General features: G+C 34.1%; 4 protein-coding genes across 10 annotated transcripts; 2 read left to right on the forward strand and 2 right to left on the reverse strand.

Annotated features, from left to right (window-relative positions):
• Window positions 1-1,723: 1,723 nt before the first annotated feature.
• On the forward strand, window positions 1,724-4,624 carry LOC107925087 (uncharacterized). The gene is made up of 8 exons (XM_016855652.2): window positions 1,724-2,060; window positions 2,155-2,244; window positions 2,774-2,833; window positions 2,941-2,980; window positions 3,104-3,197; window positions 3,816-3,875; window positions 3,958-4,049; window positions 4,130-4,624. The coding sequence occupies exons 1-8, from the start codon at window positions 1,948-1,950 to the stop codon at window positions 4,214-4,216; spliced, it is 636 nt and encodes a 211-aa protein (XP_016711141.2). The 5' UTR covers window positions 1,724-1,947; the 3' UTR covers window positions 4,217-4,624.
• A 531-nt stretch (window positions 4,625-5,155) lies between these two features.
• Window positions 5,156-8,309, forward strand: LOC107944363 (probable 2-carboxy-D-arabinitol-1-phosphatase). The gene is made up of 7 exons (XM_016878196.2): window positions 5,156-5,923; window positions 6,013-6,164; window positions 6,676-6,795; window positions 6,876-6,975; window positions 7,175-7,314; window positions 7,415-7,494; window positions 7,995-8,309. Exons 1-7 carry the CDS (start codon window positions 5,773-5,775, stop codon window positions 8,119-8,121), a joined length of 870 nt encoding a protein of 289 aa, XP_016733685.1. The 5' UTR covers window positions 5,156-5,772; the 3' UTR covers window positions 8,122-8,309.
• Window positions 8,310-8,624: 315 nt separating this feature from the next.
• On the reverse strand, window positions 8,625-12,088 carry LOC107944362 (uncharacterized). Its single transcript, XM_016878195.2, has one exon. The coding sequence runs from the start codon at window positions 11,794-11,796 to the stop codon at window positions 8,890-8,892; it is 2,907 nt and encodes a 968-aa protein (XP_016733684.1). The 5' UTR covers window positions 11,797-12,088; the 3' UTR covers window positions 8,625-8,889.
• Window positions 12,089-13,169: 1,081 nt separating this feature from the next.
• Window positions 13,170-19,195, reverse strand: LOC107944364 (probable ubiquitin-conjugating enzyme E2 24). Of its 7 annotated transcripts, none has more exons than XM_016878199.2 (12): window positions 18,681-19,172; window positions 18,471-18,525; window positions 17,775-18,102; window positions 17,313-17,697; window positions 17,039-17,147; window positions 15,527-16,949; window positions 15,220-15,357; window positions 14,599-15,027; window positions 14,443-14,506; window positions 14,207-14,349; window positions 13,791-14,102; window positions 13,170-13,700 (listed from the first exon to the last, which is right to left on the reverse strand). In XM_016878199.2, the coding sequence occupies exons 6-12, from the start codon at window positions 16,937-16,939 to the stop codon at window positions 13,452-13,454; spliced, it is 2,748 nt and encodes a 915-aa protein (XP_016733688.1). In that variant the 5' UTR covers window positions 16,940-16,949; window positions 17,039-17,147; window positions 17,313-17,697; window positions 17,775-18,102; window positions 18,471-18,525; window positions 18,681-19,172; the 3' UTR covers window positions 13,170-13,451. The 7 variants fall into 7 exon arrangements, with proteins under 7 accessions (XP_016733688.1, XP_040958669.1, XP_016733690.1 ...); XM_041102735.1 differs by having other exon boundaries at window positions 14,207-14,346; window positions 18,681-19,171; XM_016878201.2 differs by having other exon boundaries at window positions 14,207-14,346; window positions 17,313-18,102; window positions 18,681-19,195.
• Window positions 19,196-20,028: the final 833 nt, after the last annotated feature.

The raw sequence follows: 20,028 nt of genomic DNA on the forward strand, positions 1-20,028 counted from the left end.
ATAAATTTAATAATTTTCCATCTTTGAAAATGATATCAGTCATTTTATTTTGGTTTATCTTGAATTTTATTATTTATGAGAGTTAGAGAAATACAAATATAGTATATTATAAGTATATATCCAATTAATTATATAATAGAATTAAATCAATATAAAATAAATACGGATACAAATTTAGAGGATAGTTTACTAGAATTCACACATGACAATTATGTATGATAAAATTGAAGATCGATATATAACAACTATATACATATGAATTTTAACCAAAATAAGACTCGAAGTTGAATACTTAAAAATTAAAATTTTTAACATTTACCAATAATGCCAAACACACATTAATTTAAATATTATTATTTTTAATAAAAAATAAAAACAAAACAAAATAAAAACATTGAAGCGGTTCTTTCAATTTTAGAAAATTAAAACATGGTTCCATTTATATCTATATACTTATATATTAAAAGAAGGTCATCTTCCAAGACACGTAGCATGCACCCACCACTTTATTTTCCATTTTTTTGAAAAATGTTTAATTTTCGATTTTAATTTTTTAATATACTTAAATTTAAATTTTTATATTTTAATTTCTAATATAATATAATTTTTATATTTTTATAAATTTAATAATTAGTTTAAATAATTAATATCGTCAGCTTTTCAATTACAATATTAGGTGGTTATATATAATCTGAAAGCATATTTTTAAATTCATAAAGTTGAAAGATTAAATTATTGAAAATAAAAGTTAAAAGATATACGAAATGTAGAGACTTAGAGTCATATTTATTTGAACCAGTCAAACTGACCAGGATACCAATCCGGAGAGAGACATCAGATTAATTGTCCCGTGAACCAATACGGGTCCATATAATTAGGTTAAAAATCGATTGAATTTTTTAAATAATAATATTTTGATATTTTTTAATGATTCGTTTAATCGAACTATAAGAACCGATGATCTAACCAATTCGATCTATTCTTAAAACTTTACTAAAATATATTTAATTTTCAAATTTTTATTTATTTTAGTGACCGAATGATAATAATCCACCGCTTTTGGGAACATTATCATCAAATAGTTTCTGAAATTATTAGGAACGTTGCATTATTTTGTTCCCTCAACCCTCAGCCGCATTAAAAATCGATTAATTTTTTAAATTAAATCCGATTTCTGGAAAACGGATAAGTGAATAGAAAAACCGGTGCTTTTCACCTGTTTCACCAAGTATATGATTGTCTAAGCTTACAAATGGGATCACCGTTGATCAATAATCAATGATGCTGCTAAATGAATCGAACGACTCAGATATTGATTTTATTTTATGTAATAAAAAGAGACGATTTATGCCCACTAGAAGACAGCAAAAGGATGGTGCTATGGTGGGGCTATTGCCACCTTTTTTCTTTTCATCAAATCTGTTTGTAAGATATGCTATGGTTAATATGCTTTTTTTATACTTATTTGTTAGGTGAGACTGTTAGAAATTCTTCAATTTCATCAATCCCCTCCCATGAAAAGAGAGGATGAAAAAAATATTATTGACTGAGTTTTTAACAATTTTATTGATTGAGTATTAACATGATTGATATTGATATTATTATCAATGTAGGATGATATGAGCTATTTGATCAAACGAATTATATATCTCATCCACCCTCTAATTCGTTTTCATAGAAAAATTTCAATTGAAAATAAAATTTGTAAATTTTGATCAAACGATAATAAGCTATTTGAATTGAAAGAAAAAGAGCGCCAATTGAGCGCGTAACAAAAAACGGCATTTCTTATATCCAAAAGCGGCCAATCCTCTTCCTTCTCCAAAGCTTCGGAAAATTAGAAAAAAGAACACCCTCTAACTCACACAGAGAAAAGAAACGTCTCTCGCTCTCCTTTTTCTCCATTTTGAACTCCAAATTTTTGTAAAAAAGAAAGGAAATCAAACAATGTCAACGAGCAAAGCAAGAAACAAAAAGCGTGGATCGGAGTCCTTGCTCGGAAAATCGGATCCGAAAACCCGACTTATTGATGATTTCGATCCTGATCCTGATCTTTCTAAGTCATTCTTCACGACTACTGTTCTTCTATGTTTTCTTTGTATGTGTGTATGTGCTTTAATTTGATAAGCATTTTGTTTGTTGATGAAATTTCAGTGATCTCAAAGGGATCATGTCGGCTCTGCAACTGATCAAAGAAAAAGCACAAAAGGACGGGAAAAAGAAGAACGAAGAGACAATTTCCAGGTAAAATTAAAATTTGATTTCACTTTTTTTTTCTTTTAAAAACGATATTTGTTTGAATTTTATAGTCAATGAGAATTTTACATTAGAGCTGTGATTTCTTTGCGGTTTCCTCACCACCTCCTCCTCAATTTCAAAGATGAAGCTGTTTTTTTTTTTTCAATTTTCATATTGATTGCAGGTGTTCTTTTACTTTTATGCGATTTGATGCATGATTTTGGTTGGTCGGTTCAAGGAATTTTGTATGAGTTAACAAGTAGTAATTTCTTAATTTGAACTCCATCATTGAACTTTTACCGTATTCAGATTTGAATGAATGATGCATGCGTTATTATTCTATTTTCCTATCAATTCCTTCGCTGATTCGTGAAGATCATTACGTCTATGCTAATGGTTTCACAAACTGATGCTTGGCTAACTTTAATTTGAGCAAATGAAGTAACAAAACTGTTATATTTGTTTGTTTAACTTTTTTTTTTAAATTCTTATCAAATTCTGCCATTATTTAGCCTCTTGCATATTGCGTTGACAGTGTGGCTGCTGAGATAAGGTCTAAGCTTGATGATCTGAAGTCAAAATTTGAGAAGGAAAGGTAAACTATATTAGCCTACTTATAATCCAACCTTGAACCAAAATTTAAGCATATTTTTTCTGATCTAGATATAGTAATTTATTGTTGTTTGTTTCTTTTTACTCTAGACAAACATTTGCCAAGGCACTTACAAAGAGCTCAAAAGAGGTATTTACTTAATAAAGATCTCAGGGCTCATCCATGAAACCGGTCAATGAAAGTGAATTTGTTAACTGGTTTAACAAATGGCTTAAAAGCTTGAGATGGTAATGTAATTGATTTGTTTTGCAGTGTGAAAATTGCTTGAAGAGTGAGACTGCGAAGTTTCAAGAGGTTTACGAGAAATTCTGTAAAGAAAAAACTATCCACCTGCAGTCTTTGAAAGGTAGTTTTTGAAGATCTATTAGAATATTTGTAGTAATACATCTGTCAGTATCCTAGGATAGGAAAGTTGTTTATTTAAACTTTAAACTGCTGCTGATATGATAATAAACATTCTGAAACTAGTTTTTGGCTTATTTCTTTGGAAACTTGATTAGTAGTCTTTATGATTGATATGTTCTAAAATTTAGTATAATAAATGAAGTTCTTCAATTTTTAAATTCATGCCTTGGCTTCGTAGTACTGATATAGCTTTACTCTTAAACATGTATGTATGTCACCAGCATTGAATACTCAAATGGAACTTTTTCTGATAATTAAAGCTCTTTTTGCTATTCATTTCTTTCCTTAAGTGAGAACTCAATAATTATCTACGCTTGGGTCGAGCGATAAAGAATTTTATGTTTTGTCCTTTAAACAAGGTATTGGATCAAATCTTTTGGATAAAAAAAAACAGCTTTAGCAAAAAAAAAGAAGTCATAATTAACATAAACTAAACTTCTCAGAATTTGAAGTTTATGATTCAGAAAACCATGATTTTAAAACGATAAACTAAAAGACTTTATTTCTATACGAATTTAGACTTTTGATTGTATTCTGATTTATCAATGCTATCCCACAGATACTATTTCCAGATTTGAGGAAGACAAAGAAAGGCTGTTTGTGCGATATGAACAATTAAGTAAGCTACAAATAAAAAATTGCTGTTCCTCGATTTTAATGAAGCATAATTTATACTAATTTGGTATTGGTTGGTACGTTAGGGAAGAAAGAGAAGAGCTTGATATCCGAGCAAGAGAAATTCTATGCTGATAAAATTGCTCAGTTGGAGGAGTCATTGAAGAAAAAGAAACAGGTTATTAAACAATGAAACTGGAAAATTTGTTGACTTGAAAAAGCTTTAAACATCCATTTTTATACGTTATGCAAATGCAGGATGACAGAACTTTCAGCATTTTGAGGAAAACTCTTGGGTCTTTCCTCGACAATGGTTCGGATGAAGACTTCCCACCTGAAGATTGAAGATTTGTTTACAATGAAAAAGATGGGAGACATCTTACTGAGATATATAATCCTTTTCGTCCGTCGGTAAAATCTTAGTTTATGCTTTTACAGCAATTAAAAATTCCATGCATTTCTACATTGATACAGCATCAAAAGAACAAAGTTAAAAACAGCGGTTAGAGTTGCAAATGCCAGTTTTGGGATGAAAATTCTTTGCCTTGATTATTTTGCTAGTGAAAACTGCTAGAGTTGATGAGGTAGGGTCTTATTGTTATCTGCTAAACATTATCAGCATTAATTTCTTTAGAACCTATCCACTCTTAGCATTGAAGAGTGGGTTTTTGAAGAAGCACATATGCAGTCAAATGATGGACAGATTAGACCGATATTAGTAACACCTATAATCAATTGCGTGGATTGAGTTGATTTTAAATAGGGTTAATGTGTGTTTTAAAATTTGTGTTATTTTAAACGCTCCATTTTATTTAAAATTTTAAATTCGAGTTATTTCAGTTTAATTATTTTAAATTATTTATTTTATCATTTTAAATTTAGATTATTTTAGATCTTAATTTTATTATATTTAAATATTTTAAAAAATTTAATATTTTATGATTAAATTAAATTGATTGGAGTTTTGATTCGAATCATAAAATTTAGATATCATAATGCAAAGCATTGGAGGGGTCGTTTCGGAATGCACTGTTTTGTAAACGTTATCAGCTTGAGTTGCCAAACTCAAAATTTGGTGGTAATTGGTAAGGCAACATAAACTTACATTACATCAGCATCAGCAAATGGCATAACCGAATCTCTCATTCCGAGCTTATGAATAAATACTGATATTTTGTAAAAAAAGAAAATTACGTTAAATATCTCTAACTTATCGTCAAAATTTTAATTTAGTCCTAAATTTTAAAATATTTTAATTAAAATTTCAAAGTATTAATATTATATTAATTAGATTTTTTGTTAGTCTAATTGTTAGTTTAGGTGTTAAATGATAGTTCAAAACCAACATGGTGTGTCTTGACTTATATAGAGTGGTGGTTAAAGTTTTTCTCAATTACTCGTTTGGCACAGTTCAAATTGTGTTTACTTCTATCCCTTACCCTAAAATTGTATAAAAAATCGTGGTGTATTTTGAAAACATATGGACTAGAAATAATTTATGAGATCGATCTATATGTATTTAAAATTTAATTTATGTATTTTGAATGTTTCTTGTCACAATCTAACGGATGAATTGATTTATACTTTCAAAATTCAATAAGAATATTTTAAAATTAAGGGCTCAGTTTAAAATATGAGCATACTTTAGGGATGTAAAATGTAATTAACCAAAGAAACAAAAAAACACAAGGATAAGAATCGCTTACCCGAAACCTCACCGTATCACATGAAATCAAACCCCCACCATTCAAAGCTAGATACAGTGCCCCAAGCTCCTAATGATCAAAGATTCGATAATAGAAAATTCCTGAAAATCCACCAGCAATTGTTCATATGCTCTAATGTATATCAAACAATCATAGAAACCGTAATCATTTGTCGCCCCATCTTTGAAGAAGAACATGGTTTGTGAAGCTCTGTCCTTAACCATCCCTTTCTTTACAAATTTAGCCTCCAAAGATGCTAAACTAGCTACTAACCGCTATAATCTATGTCGTTCAACTCCAAGAATTCGATGCTCAAGTTCCAGTGCAGAAGGGCCTGTAACTGCTGGTAAGTTCCCATGCTTTCTCCAGTTTTCATTTACTTTTTTTTTTCTTTTTGCTACTTAAAAATTGATTTTTATGGTGTTTCTGATACAGATATACTTGAAAATGATTATGCCTTGACTGGTACCGCTTATGATTTTGAAAGAGGTACCATATCGATTACTCGTGAGTCCTTATCTTCTCCAAAGAAGGTAATTCTTGTAAGGCATGGCCTTAGCACTTGGAATGAAGAGGGTAGAGTTCAGGTTTGTTGCCTCTGGTTCTCGTTAATTAGTTTCTATTACAAGATATACATCTAATTTTAAGGAGGTTTTTTTTTTTTTTTTGAGTTTGCCATCATTGTGAACATATATGAAGCTAGACTATGTTGCTTGGATTCGAAGTGTTTGATATGGTTGTTTGTTCAAAGGGTATATTTCTTAAAGAGTCGTATTTTCGTACCTATGTTTGAATATATGAATGATGAAAAACATCAAATTTTAAGGAGTTTTGAGTTGGCTTTCATTGTGATTTGTGAACATATATGAAATTAGACCATGTTGCTTGGATTTGTGTGTAAGTGTTTGATATGGTTGTGTGTTCAAAGGATATTTTTCTTAAAAAGTCGTATTCTCGTACCCATGTTTGAATATATTTCAGATACTGGTGCAGGGTTTAAGCATAATGAAGAACGGAGCGACATAGAAGTTGGTTCTTCCATTTGTCTCCAAATCCCCGAAATTATGAACTGCTGACTTTGCTATCTTTGTGTTGCAGGGCAGCTCAAACTTATCTGTGCTAACAGAAGCCGGAGTGAAACAAGCTGAAAGGTGTAGGCATGCCCTTGCAAAAATGCACTTTGATAAGTGTTTTTCGAGTCCGATATCCCGTGCTAAGGTATGACTACCGACCTTATTTGTTAAGGTTAGATGTATAGGATTCTTTTTGTATTTTTGAATCGTCTTTCTTTAATGCAGACCACTGCTGAAGTGTTATGGCAAGGGAGGGAAGAGCCATTGGTTTTCCTCGATTCACTGAAGGAAGCCCATCTCTTTTTCCTTGAAGGCATGAAAAATGGTCTGTTTCATTCATATATATACACATATAAGTATGTATGTAGAACTTGTCTTAAGTACTTTACTAGCTTGGTCTATGTAGAAGTTATCATCTAGCCGGTTTTGAACTCGGTTAACTTAAGTAGCTAATTTCTGCTTTAGAATAATGCAAAAACATTCTGCAAGTATTAGACTAAATGATATTCAGAATTTGGAGGCAGTGGATGCTAAGGTGATATATCCAAAGGAGTACATAACATGGAGAGAGGATCCGGCGAATTTCTACGTCAACGGTGTTTACCCTCTTCGGAGACTATGGGCAACAGCTAGAGATGCTTGGAGGGAAATCTTGTTCACGCCGGTATACTCTCTTTTCCATTAACTTCTTTTTCTGTAATTGCTATATCTTTTGCATCCCAAATAAATTTGATCGATGAGTAATGGTGTTCATCATTTATCAGGGTGAAAGTTTTTTAGTTGTCACTCACAAATCAATTGTAAGGGCACTTATCTGCACAGCTTTAGGGCTACCCCCTGAGAGGTATGTCATTTTCTTAACATATAATTATAAATGTTACCATTGGTGAACTGTATGTTCTTGCCAATGAAAACTGTATGTTCTTCACGTACTTATAATTTCCATTTCTTGCCAATGAGCTTTTAGAGATCTTGTTTAACTCTTAACTATTTGCTGCAATTGTAACAATAGAATAAAGAACATGCATCTAGGATTCACATATCGTTGTGGTTCATAAAGGTCTAATTATGGTTTCTACCCCTCTATTACGTTAAAATTTGAGATTTAATCATTTTACTTCAATTCGGCCTAATGGTCCTTCTAACTTTATAATTAGTAGGTTCAAATTGATAACATCTATGGTGTCTGCAATTATAGTGATGATGTTATATCAGCTTAGAGGGATTAAAACCCTAATTTTAACATAGTTGCCGGACTAAAATCATAATTGAACCAAATACCGTTGCATTGCTGCTCGACTTTCAGCAGCTTTCTCTAACAGTTGTTTTTGATTCATGCTTCAGGTTTCGGTCAATCGATGTGAACAATGGTGGTATGTCCACATTTGTGTTCAACAAAAGAGGGGAAGCAATGCTTAAGTCATTGAATTTGACTGCTCATATGTATAGCGATCATGTGTATCTTTCTTGAATCTGTTTTTGAAGCCATAGCTGTTAATAATGTGAGAAACCAGACATAATCAATATGTTTGTTTTTGTGTAGTTCCTATGAACATAGGATTCTTTACCTTGCATAAAAACATTACACAGATTCCTGAATCCTGACCATTGATTTGAGATTACTTATTTTACTAAATCAACGTCTTCTTTAACTTTTAATTTGGGTTTATGATTTGTTTCCTACTGCTTGCTTTTTGTTCAAGTAATTAACTTGTTTGAACTTGAAAACATTTTTACCATCCCAAATTGTGACTAAAACGCGAAAATGACCTAAATCCCAAATTACTCGAAACTGAAATGACTAGAACTTATAAAATCCAAACTCCAAAAACCCGAGTCTTGAACCCTAGGAAGGCTGAACTTAACAATCCAAATTTAAAAATGACCCAAATCTGAAGAACTAAATACCGAAAATGACTGAACTTGAGAATTACCCAAACTGAAATGTACCTGAGCTTCTAAAACCAGAATGGATTCAATCTAGACTCTAGCTTTGCATTCATATAAAACTAGAGGATACATAAGTTGGCTTTGCAAATTTTGGCTACCATGCAAAAACATATTGATTTCAACATTTATTTCAGTATCACCCTATGATAAACATACCAGAACTGAGAAGCAAAAGAATCCATAGGGAAAAAAGAACAAAGAACATAAAGCCCATAGCTATAGAACAGGATGATCGAAAAGCATTTACTATATTTGATCTGGAAAAAAAATGTTTCCACCATTACTTGCATCACAAACTATAAAAGTTTTTCTGAACAGTTTCCCCTTGTAATTCCTCACTGTTATCGACAGATACTTTTTCGTATACAGCATCTTTTCGAAACCGTTTAGGTAGTAAATACTGACCTCCGTATCGCTGCTGCAAGAAAACAAAGATGGCGAAGAGCAGACCACCACAAGGTATGATAATATCCCAGGCGGTAGAATAAAAATCCATTTTGTGGTTTGCGTATATGTATGATAAGTCGAGATATCCTGAGGAACTGTGAGCTCTGTAAAGATCATATGCGTGAGGCAATAGACGGACCAGGGTTGTTCCGATGTAAAACGAAGCAGCAAGAGCTGTTTCGTTTGACTTGGAGAAGATGTTGAACAAAATCTGTGGAAGCAAAAACCCATCGAGAATCAAACCGCCGTAAGATTTAAAGTCGGTCCAGAAAGAAGTTTGATGGTAGAAACGGTTTTGGTATGGAACCATTCGGAGCCGTTTGTGATGGGGTTGTAGAAACGGGGTCTGGTGGGAGTTTTTCCATCGGTGCACGAACCAAGCTATCAACCCACCAGTTAGGTATAAAGGTAAGGATATGTATAATGCTTTTTTCTCTGCGTTCCAAAAGCCCTTTCGGCTATCATCACCTTGCCGTACGGACCAAGTGAGTTGGAGAAGACGAAACTGCAAAAGGAAAGCTACCATTGTTACTGCCCTGACTATTATCTCGTTTACTTCGAGCCATCCACCACTTTCGAGAAAAGCATTTTGTTGATTACTGTTTTTTACAAACAAGGCCTCGAAGTTCAACAATAGAGGAATCATGTGCCCCAAAGTAAGAACAACGAGCATCAAGACAGAGATAAACGGAAGCATTTCCGGGTGTTTCTTCACATGAAAAAGCTGCATTCCAACAAAAAGACAAGCGAGTGTATTGGAAATTAGAACCATGGTAATCTCCAGATCCATTCGCCAAATGGATTCTTTAGCCTGTCCAGCATAGAACGATCTCGTGGAAAAATTAATTGGTCCAAAATAAAGAGGGTCCGACTTGATCCGTGTGCTTTCAATTGTCCCCTTAACACGATACTTTTCTGCAACATTTATAGGAGAAAAATGGATAGTAACCAAAATGTCACAGTCCAATGAATCAGTTTTTATCGAACTATGATTCTTGTATCTTACGTGTTTACATCCAACCATGCATAGAACACCGGTATGTCTATCATATACACCCTCAGCAGAAATTTCAAATCCTTGGGCCAAAACAGGTCTGTTACTCAAATAATACGTGTAGCTAATCTGATAGCTGATATTCAATAGCCTGCTATCATTATTGCTTGGAATTGCTGACTCAAAAGATAACGGTAAAAGACTGTAAGACTGATACTTGTAAGGCTGAGCACCCACAAACATTGGGTTCGCAATACCCCATGCTGGTTCTCCTTTACTATCTATCACCGACATATCAAATCTCATATCTATCGAATCAGCATTAGGGTATGTCTTTCCCTTGTGTTCGGCAACATGCTTACTTGCATAAACTCTTCTAGCACTGTCAACCTCAGTATACTCGTATCTTAAACCCGGAACATTCTTTAACCCAGGTGATACTTCCCAAACACTCCTGAACCGAATCATATCAAAGTAACTCGGATCCTCCTTGTTTTTATCACTCCAAATTTTCCCCACAATCGAATCCCTATTTCTCAATGACAAGACCTTGGGGTATCTCAAGCTGAACTTAATCGAACAATCCCCAATCGATGTTCCATTCAAAGAATTCCCGAATTTCAAAATTCGACAAGCAACACCGCAAAAACTATTCTTCTTCTCATCCCATGCTCCCTCACCGATCAATGTCGTGTTAGGATCGAAAGGGAAATAATTATGGGTCCAACTCGAGTTCCGAAAACCCAACAAAACCTGCATTTTCCCTTTATCCACACACTTAATATGCTTAAAGAACATGAAACTAGGAACAAATTTAACATCTTTAATGACAAAACTGCAATTAACTTGATCACAATTTCCATAATCCAATTCAAACCTAATCTTATGTTGAACAATCACTGAACAAAATCCCCCATTTGCTTTATTAACATCCAAATTTTCTCCCTCACTTAAACAAGAACCATCCTTTCCATTATCAACCAAACTAAACTCATAATTCTCGGAGTTTCTAATGCCCAATATGGGAACAGGCTCAAAGTAACTCGAACTATGTTCAGAATCCAAACTTTGAAGAACCCCAGAGATTAAAGTACCAGAAACATTGAAATTATTCGAGTAATTAAGCTTAAGAGCAACACTAAAAGTCCTGAATTTACCTGCATTGCCATTGCTTATCCCTGATCCAATCATACAAAGCCTCCAAGTCGATTCCGACCAAAACCCACCAAGCGAAAAACTTGGCGCTCCCCTTCCGATGACTGGGATTTTCGGTCCCCTGATCCGGAACTGCCGCCGTAAGCCTCGGCCGGGGTTTACGATACCGCCATTTGGAGAAGGAAGGGAAAATGATTTAGGAATTTGTAAAACGAGCTTTCCTTGAACTTTATAAATTCGGGTTTTATTACTACCAAAGATGTCGTGAGAAAACTGAGCACTAAACGTAGCTGCTTTGGGCACATCGACGGTGGTATTTGATTGGAAAAAAATGGAGTCTCCGCCACTGAAATACCCAATTTTAAAGTCGAGGTTGTTAGAAACGGTGGTGGGGCTGGGAAAAAGAGTGGTAGGCTCCGCCGGAGATACCGGAACGACGTCGTTACAGTGTTTGATGTACTCTAATGGGATTTCAGCATGGATTAAGGAGGCTTGAAGGAGGATAAAGAAGGTGAAGAAGAGGAAGGGACTTAGATGTAAAAATTGGGTTTTCGAATGGTTTTTTGGGTAAAATAAACGAAGAAATTTTGGCGGCTCCATTGTCGGGACTGGTTTTTGGGCAATGGCGAAGAAGAAGCCTTAGAGCGGTGAAGAAACTGAGTCAGATCGGTGGGGTATTTTGATTTAAAGCGATTTCCATTGAAGGGGCACGTTTGGGAGCGTTGGGTGTTTTTTTTATTTGATTTTATGAGGGTTTTTAATGACGAAATTGTAGAAAATTGGGGTTCACCATTAAAATTAGATTATTAGAACATGATGTTGACTCTTGAACTCCATTGATGGTCTGTTGGCTCTGCAAACAAAAAACGCGTCCACAAGCCAAATTCTTTGTGGAAAAAGAAAGGTAAAATTCAGCTATTAATACCTCTACTATGTGTAAACTACGGATTTAATCTTTATATCATCCTCTAATTTTTTCACTTTTAGTGTTTATATTTTTCGAATTGATTCAAATGGTATCAGTTAAACTCATTTAAGTTAAAATTTTCTATTTCCAAAATTTTATAGGGTAAATATATTATCATATATATAAATATAATCTCATACAACTTGCTATTTTAACATAAAACTTACAAAAAAATTCGCCTTACTTTAGTTATTGAATTTAATAGATATTGTTTAAGTAAAAGCTAAAATTTCAAATTTTGAAAAATATACAAACTAAAATTTTCTAAATTATTGAGCAATGATTAATAGTAAAATTTGACTTAACAAAACTTAATCAAGATACAAAGATTAAATTCAAGACGTATGTATAATATAAAGACTAATAGCAAAATTTGACCAAGCAAATACATGAAAATAGATGGTTGAATTGATTTGTGATGGTGTTACTTTGCGTTTTAAAATTTTCGGATTATTTCAAATAAAGTCAATTTCATTTTTGAATTATTTATTCGAATATATATAAATTGATGGAGTTAATTTGCATTTTAAAATTTTCGGATGATTTTGAATTGTTTCGAGTTCAAGTTATTTTAGCTCGGGTTATTCAAAGTTTACCAATTAGGTTTATTTTAGGGTAAAAATACTATTATAATCCCTGTACTAAAAGTAAGATTGTATTTTTATTTTTACTAAAAAGAATTACAAATTAATCCTTATACGTTAGATCGAAGAGCAAACTAGTAATTTCTATTAAAAATTTTATTCAATTCTATTGTTAAAAATTGACATGGTTAATAGAATAACCAAACAGTTACACATACATCTTGTGCTTACATACAAAAACCAACTTTTAACAATAGAAAGAGATAAAATTTACAATAATGAATAAATACAGTTTGACTCTTACTACAAAATTCTCCATATTACTTTATCATCATTTTAGCTTGAAGTCCTCTCTAATATGAATCATCCTAGTCCAATTTAACAAGACAGGATATAGGAAAGGCATAATCTAAGAAAAAATATTATCAAAAGCACACCAATCCAATCATCATTCACTTCTTATTTCACAAATCTTATTTGTTTTTGCAAACAATAACAGTTCTATACAGTCATAGTAAAAGCCTGTTAAGCATGGCTTTAGACTGTGATGCACTAAGAAAACATTGCAATCTTTTCACCAAACCACACCTGGAGATATATGATACAGAGCTTTCCTTGCAGGAATCTTTATTCGATTTTCATTTTTTCGAAAATTCTGGTGAAGAATATTATACAAAGGTATTCATGATATGATAACAGGACATTCACTTATTCAGCCCTCGGAATTGGCTGCAATCAATTCCCTGATCCGAAAATGCCTCCACAAGCTTCGGGAGAAGCTTCGAGAGCATGATTTTGAATCCAGTTGAACTTCCTTTGAAGTTTTCATCATGGTCTTTTTTGCCGCATTCGAGAGCATATCCTACTGGTGCACCTTCCATGTATGCATTGCAAGCTGAGATGATGGTTTCAGCATGTTTACTAAAATGCTCCTTGACTAGTGCCTCGAAATGCTGCAATGGTATTGCAATAAGAATAAGTGACTCGAAAATGGACAATGCCATGAATTTTTCTCATTTTACAGAATGGGATTCTAGTGTTACCTTGGGTGGCTTGCGGAGTACATAAAGCATAGACTGGCAGGTGACGAGGAACGCGTTTTCATTGTAGCTCACCGAATTTGTCTCCCCCTCGGGTCTTCCTAACTGTCTATCGTATCCAGCTTCGTTGAAATAAGGTTTCTCATTAAGCACAAGAGCCTGGAGGGACAGAAGAACTTGTAGAATAGTGGAGCTTCCTGGATTCCAGACCTCAGTGTCGGAACCTGTCCACGTATTTAGAAGGCTTAAGCAAACCTTCCCTGATTCATACAGGTTCGGATTGAGGCGTAGCCCCCATGAATGGTAGTGCACCGACTGCAAAAATTCGACTTTCATGAGTTTTGTTTACATATATATACACGTTCATGATTTACGTGAATGCTTGTATTCACTTTATGCAGAGACCAAGTAGAACTTACAGGTGGTTCGTACGGATAGTTAGAAGGGAGAAAAATGTCGAAAAAGAACAGCCCGTCATGGTAGGGCGTGCCAGGGGCACCAACAAGGACCGCTCGTAGTAGATCCATCCTTTCCTCATATACACGAACATAGATAATTTCTGCTAAGGTCAAAAATAGTCTCGTGACAAAATTGTCAAGTGAACCGATAAATGTAAAACATAAAATCATTACAAAGAGTAAGATAAAGAGCTAACCAGGAAGATTTTTCTCTAGGATACTCCATTCTTGTTGAACCTTTTTCACCCAACTTCGTTTCACCTAAAAGTGCGGACAAGTACGAAATTGAAAATGATTCAGACTGTTTTAACAGCTCAAATTGTATGTTTAAGGAGTCGGATAATGTTACTAACCTGAGACATGGCCAACACCTTGCTTTCACCAAGGAAATGGTGATCGGAGCAATCACTAACCATATCAAACTGCCTGTATCGACTGGAAGTCTCGTCAAGTCTTGGCATCATATTGTTTTCTTCGATCTCTTCTACTTCCTGCTTTATGTTTGTTGTTTCGAATATCTGCATCTCACTCGGATCTAGCTCGGCAGAGTCATTGCAAGTTTCCGAGACTTCTTTCTCGAGAAGAATGTCATCTTCTTTAGCACCATGAGAAATAAAACTAGATGACTCTTGGCTTAAAAGTGTTACGGAAGCAAGGGATCCAAGGAAGCTAGAAGCAATGCTAGAGAATAATTCAATAGCAGCTTGAGGACGGAAGAAGGAAGCAGGTGCCCATGAGAATTTCTCGCCACTTCCATGAGCACTATCGAAACTCAGCAACTCCTGAAAATAGACATAATACAAGATTTTTTCATGTTGTCAAATTCTAAGTATAAAAATAGTTTTGTTTTAAGACACGATTTGCTGGCCCTCATTAAGAGTTTGGGTTTACAAGGCTGGTATTGATTATTCAAGTTCCATGCACGTTATGAGCAATCAAACTAAAATATCATGAAAACCGAAAGTTGGATTTACCTTTCCTTTGTGGCTATTAGACTGTGCCTCATGCACGAACATCTCTTCGTTAAAATCCTCGGTATTTTCTTCATAGAGACCGGGAGTTGTAGCTGAACCTTCACACTTATCAATACGGGAAATTTCATATGGTGCAACCTGTGTGACAAAGTTTAACGATAAATTCGAAGGATATTTGACTGCTAATTGATGAGCTAAGAGACAGAATATATTCAGCCAAAAATGAGTTCAACAAGTTCCGGGATTCTGAATTTATATGCTATGCATATGATTCGAATCACGGAATAAGGATGAATAAGATTCAAACCTTTGTTGGAATACCAGAAGCCCATTTCACCTCCAAGTTTCCATCTTCAAACCCAATGACAACGCCAATACAGGATGGACAATATGCACAGGGACGGTTGTTCTCACCCCTTTTCATGTTTTTGCCTTCCGAAGCAGCTTCGGTACCTTTTTCAGCCTGATCGCCAAAATGGTTCCGAATTGCCTTAACCACAATGTCACCGAAACAGTAGCAGTAATTTGGGTGCTCAACAAGTTCATAAGCACTAACAGTTTCCTCCATCTGCTCTCTGTCAAAATCATTTGCTTGAGTCACGGCCTTATTTCTCCACAGTACCTTAACCGTTCGTTCTTTTGCATCCACACCGCGAACCACACCCCATCTTTGAGTATCGCCATTGGTTCCCTTTTCAAAGACAAACTGATGAGGCCAAAATTCGTGAGCGTTTGTAACACTAACAGGAAGTAAAGTATGTGAATCTAGTCCCATACCGCAAGTACCATCTTGCCACATAACATTAACTTTGGTCCTTGTCTTGATGATAACAAAGAGTTCCTCCAGTCTTGATCCCGGGTTTCCTATTTTAAATCCTTTTTCTAGTTTCCAGTTATCGTTAATCAAGTCACGAGTTGATGGGTGGAGAAACTTTCGAGAAGTTCCCTTGCCATCAGCAAAAGAAAGCATACACCAATCACCGAGCTGCCAATTTGCATGGGGAAAAGACACCAACAAAGTTAAGTCTTTTGCCTCCTGCAAATGCGAGGGAGGAGAGGCACTCATATCATGATCTAGGTGAGCAGAGGAAATCCAATCAACATAAACAAAACCTGCTTCCACACTAGAAACAGTTCCTTCATCCCGATTTTCCCTCCAGGTACCACATAACCATCCAGTTGAACTAGAATAATCCGAAGGCACAACCCGTACTCTCTGTCCTGGATAATACGGATATTGCAAGTCGTCAATTAAGTTGGGAGAAACAGGCACAAGCTTGTCTTGACCCATGGCAGTGACTTCACATTTTGAACCGTCATCAAAGACAATAGTAACACGGTCAACAACTTTATCCACTTTACCAATCCAAGTCGAATTAACAACATAATCCCCAACAGAAATGGAGCGGATCTTCAAAAGTTGGTTTGAATTTATATCTTTTATGACTTTCCCATTAACAGTCTCAAGATCCACAAACATATCAATATCAACAACTCTGCCCATCTGTCCACATGGATCTGTTACGGAGCGTACAATGTCTCCATGAAAGAACCCCCTCTCAAACGAGAGAAGGTCATCAATTTTCCCAATACTTTCTTCTAGACTTGATAGAATGGTACAAGCCCGGCCACCATACAGAAACTCTGTGTCTTCTTGTTCCTCACTACTGCCACTTTCACTAAATGTTTCCCAATCAGAATCGGTGAGTAGCATATCCATTTTTCACCACCTACGAGAAGATGTATGTCAAATTTAGTTCAACATGAACGGCATATGGAGGATTTAGATTTTAGTGCCACTTTTGGGCAAGACTCTGACCTTAGAAATAAAATAATCTTCGGGCACGATTTTTACTTTCAAAGCTTTGCTATCTTTAAGAGCACGACCTATGCTAGACAGAAACGACCATAAAAGATGGCGCAAGCACCTGTGAACGCATGGAAGCTTTAGTTTAAAACAGATATGCTAATATGAAACCATTCATTAAGTGTTTCACTTAATTACAGAAACTAAACTGTTAGTTGTTAACCTATTATTATTATTTTTCAAATTCTATAACAAAACAATAAAAAGTCCGGGTAGAAAGACGTACCAGTACTTCACTCCTGCTTGAACAAACTGAAGCACCGAAGATATGATGGGTCCAAGTTAAATGGTAATAAGGATAGTGAGTTAATAGTCAATCCCGAAAGAAGGCGCAGCCAAGGATATGATTATATTCTTCTGTTACGAATCACGGAATGTATCTTCTAGTTGGTTCAATTGTTCGTAACAGATAGTGAGTCAAATGTCCTGAAGAGGATATGTTGACTCTAATGCCAAAGGAGATTTGCCCTAAAACAGACGAAGGGAGTTAACTATGAACTCCAAATGCCAAAGGAGATTTGCCCAAACGGGTCCAAAAGTTTACACCGGAGGAAACTTCCGAAGGGAGTAAACTTTCGAGGTGTTTTTCTTCGAAGGTCAGTGTGAAGTTCCTAGCATGAAAGGAGAGATCCCGATATAAATAACTGCAAATGATGATCAATAAACACTCCTTTCTTTGGAAATTCACCTGACCGAAGGAACTTTTAGTAACTACTGCCAAACAAGATTTTCCAATTCAGCAACTTCACACACACTCGCGCGCGCACACACACACACACACATATATATATATAAACTATGATGCCAAAGGAGGTATGCTCCGAAGTAAAGCTGAAATGACCGCCTTTTTTCCCTCAAACAAAGCGGATCTGCTTCACGAAGATTTCGACTAAATCAGACAAGGGATCAGTGCCGCTTATCAAATAATGTTTGTGAAGAAAATTTATTCCAACAGTGGCTTTTCCTTGCTGAAACTCATGAGTGCTTCTTTAAGACATTTAACATTCCCACGAAACCTTCAAAACAACAACCACCATAAGTTATATCCCGCCCTATTTTTTTTTCTAAAAAAAGCATTAAAATGTGATTCCAATATTCACATTTTTTATTAAAAAAAGAAGAAAAAGCTAATGGTGCTTAATAGATGATGCACAAATGGATTAAGAACAACAAAAAGAATGTAAAATTTAAGAATCCACTTTATAACAAAAAAGCATAGCATCTATACCTACATATAATATTCAAAGAAATAAGTTTTCAGATACCCTCAATTAGATTACTCAAACTCAATGAAAAAACCCCATTTCTTTACAAAATTTGCAGATTTGAACAAATTTTCTTTGCATCAACATTTCAAAAATCCAAAATTCAAATAAAAACATACCCCTTTTTTTTCATTTTTTTCAGCATGCGGGCCATATGTAGTACAACTTTGAATTCTACAAATAAAAATTACAGTTATATAAAAAGTTAACATATATTAACGAAAAGTTTAAATTCTAAAGCATGGTATAACCTATGAGCAAAGAGAAAAAGAAATTATATGAGATTTTCATGGAAAAAAATGAATGAAAAAAAAACAAAAAAAGCTTACCATTTGCCGCATCTGAAAACGAGTAGAGCCATAAATCCAAATGAAAGAAAATTTATCAATCACAAACTGTACTAATTAAACCAACTCAACCCAGAAAAATAGACTTAAACTCCATTTACAGCGAGAACAAGAATTAGTCTTTTTTCCTTTCAAATTTCACTTCCAGCTTCCTTTTCTCGCTGCTTTTTCCGCTTTTCCACCGGTCCAAACAACATAAACAAAAAAAAAACCAAAAATACAAAGACCGGGAAATTTCAGAGAGGTAGTGTTCCTCTCTGAATCCCCATAGCTAAGACGCCATTAATGAAGATTGAAAACATTGCAGAGTAGAGTAAACAAAAGAAAATAAACTTCGGGTTTTGGGTTTTTTCTTGCTTGTTTGAACGTTGAAGAAGCAGAGCTGTAATCGTGATGGTATTCTTTTTTTTTTTCATCAAAAGGAAAAATATTGAATTGTGTATATATTAATGCAATGCATAATTGCATACAAAGAGAGAGAGAGAGAGAGAGAGAGAGAGAGAGAGAGAACGAAGAATATACACGGTATCTTAATTATACTGTACGTTCTTTGTCGTAATGACATTATTGTCCCTGTTATTTTTTCTTTTGTCACAATCAACCCAAAGTGCCAATCTAGAATTTTTTTAATCAAGCTTAAATTTAATTTTAGTTCTAATTCTAAATTTAATCCCTCTCTTTTGCAAAAATTGAGAAGATAGCCCTTTTAATTTGTCAAATTCTGGTAAACTAAAATAATGAGATTAATTTTTTAAAATTTTAGTGAAGTAAATGGACTAAATTTAAAAAATACTTAATTTACTTGTAATCTTTTTAATAATACTTTCCCTCTAAGTTTTAGTTTAATTAATTGAAACTCCAAACCCCATCCAGCTTTTCCAATTTTATTATTAATTAAACAACATTAAAAAATTTTTCAATATTTAGAGTTAACTTCAAGATTTAGATTTTAAATAAGTTTTAAAATATTAACATCATATTAATTAGATTCATTAACTTTGATTTTAACTTAAGTGCTAAATATAAGCCTAAATTTAATGTGGACTATATTTAAAATACGAGGATTAAATTGTCAATACTATATACTTATCACGTGAATGGCTTGAATTTGACAAGTTAAAAAAAATTAATTATTTAAACCTAATCTATAACAAATTTTAATGATAATATTTTTTTTAACACGTCAAATTTAAATTGTGTATACTGTAAATACATATTTTACCCTAGACGACATCTAGGGGTTGGCAGGGGCAAAAGGCTTCCTAAAATGAAAAAAAAAATCATTTTAGCCCTTTAAATTTTATAATTTTATATATTAGTAAGTGGTAAA

Source organism: Gossypium hirsutum, chromosome D10, assembly GCF_007990345.1.
Source record: "Gossypium hirsutum isolate 1008001.06 chromosome D10, Gossypium_hirsutum_v2.1, whole genome shotgun sequence".
Lineage (NCBI taxonomy): Eukaryota > Viridiplantae > Streptophyta > Magnoliopsida > Malvales > Malvaceae > Gossypium > Gossypium hirsutum.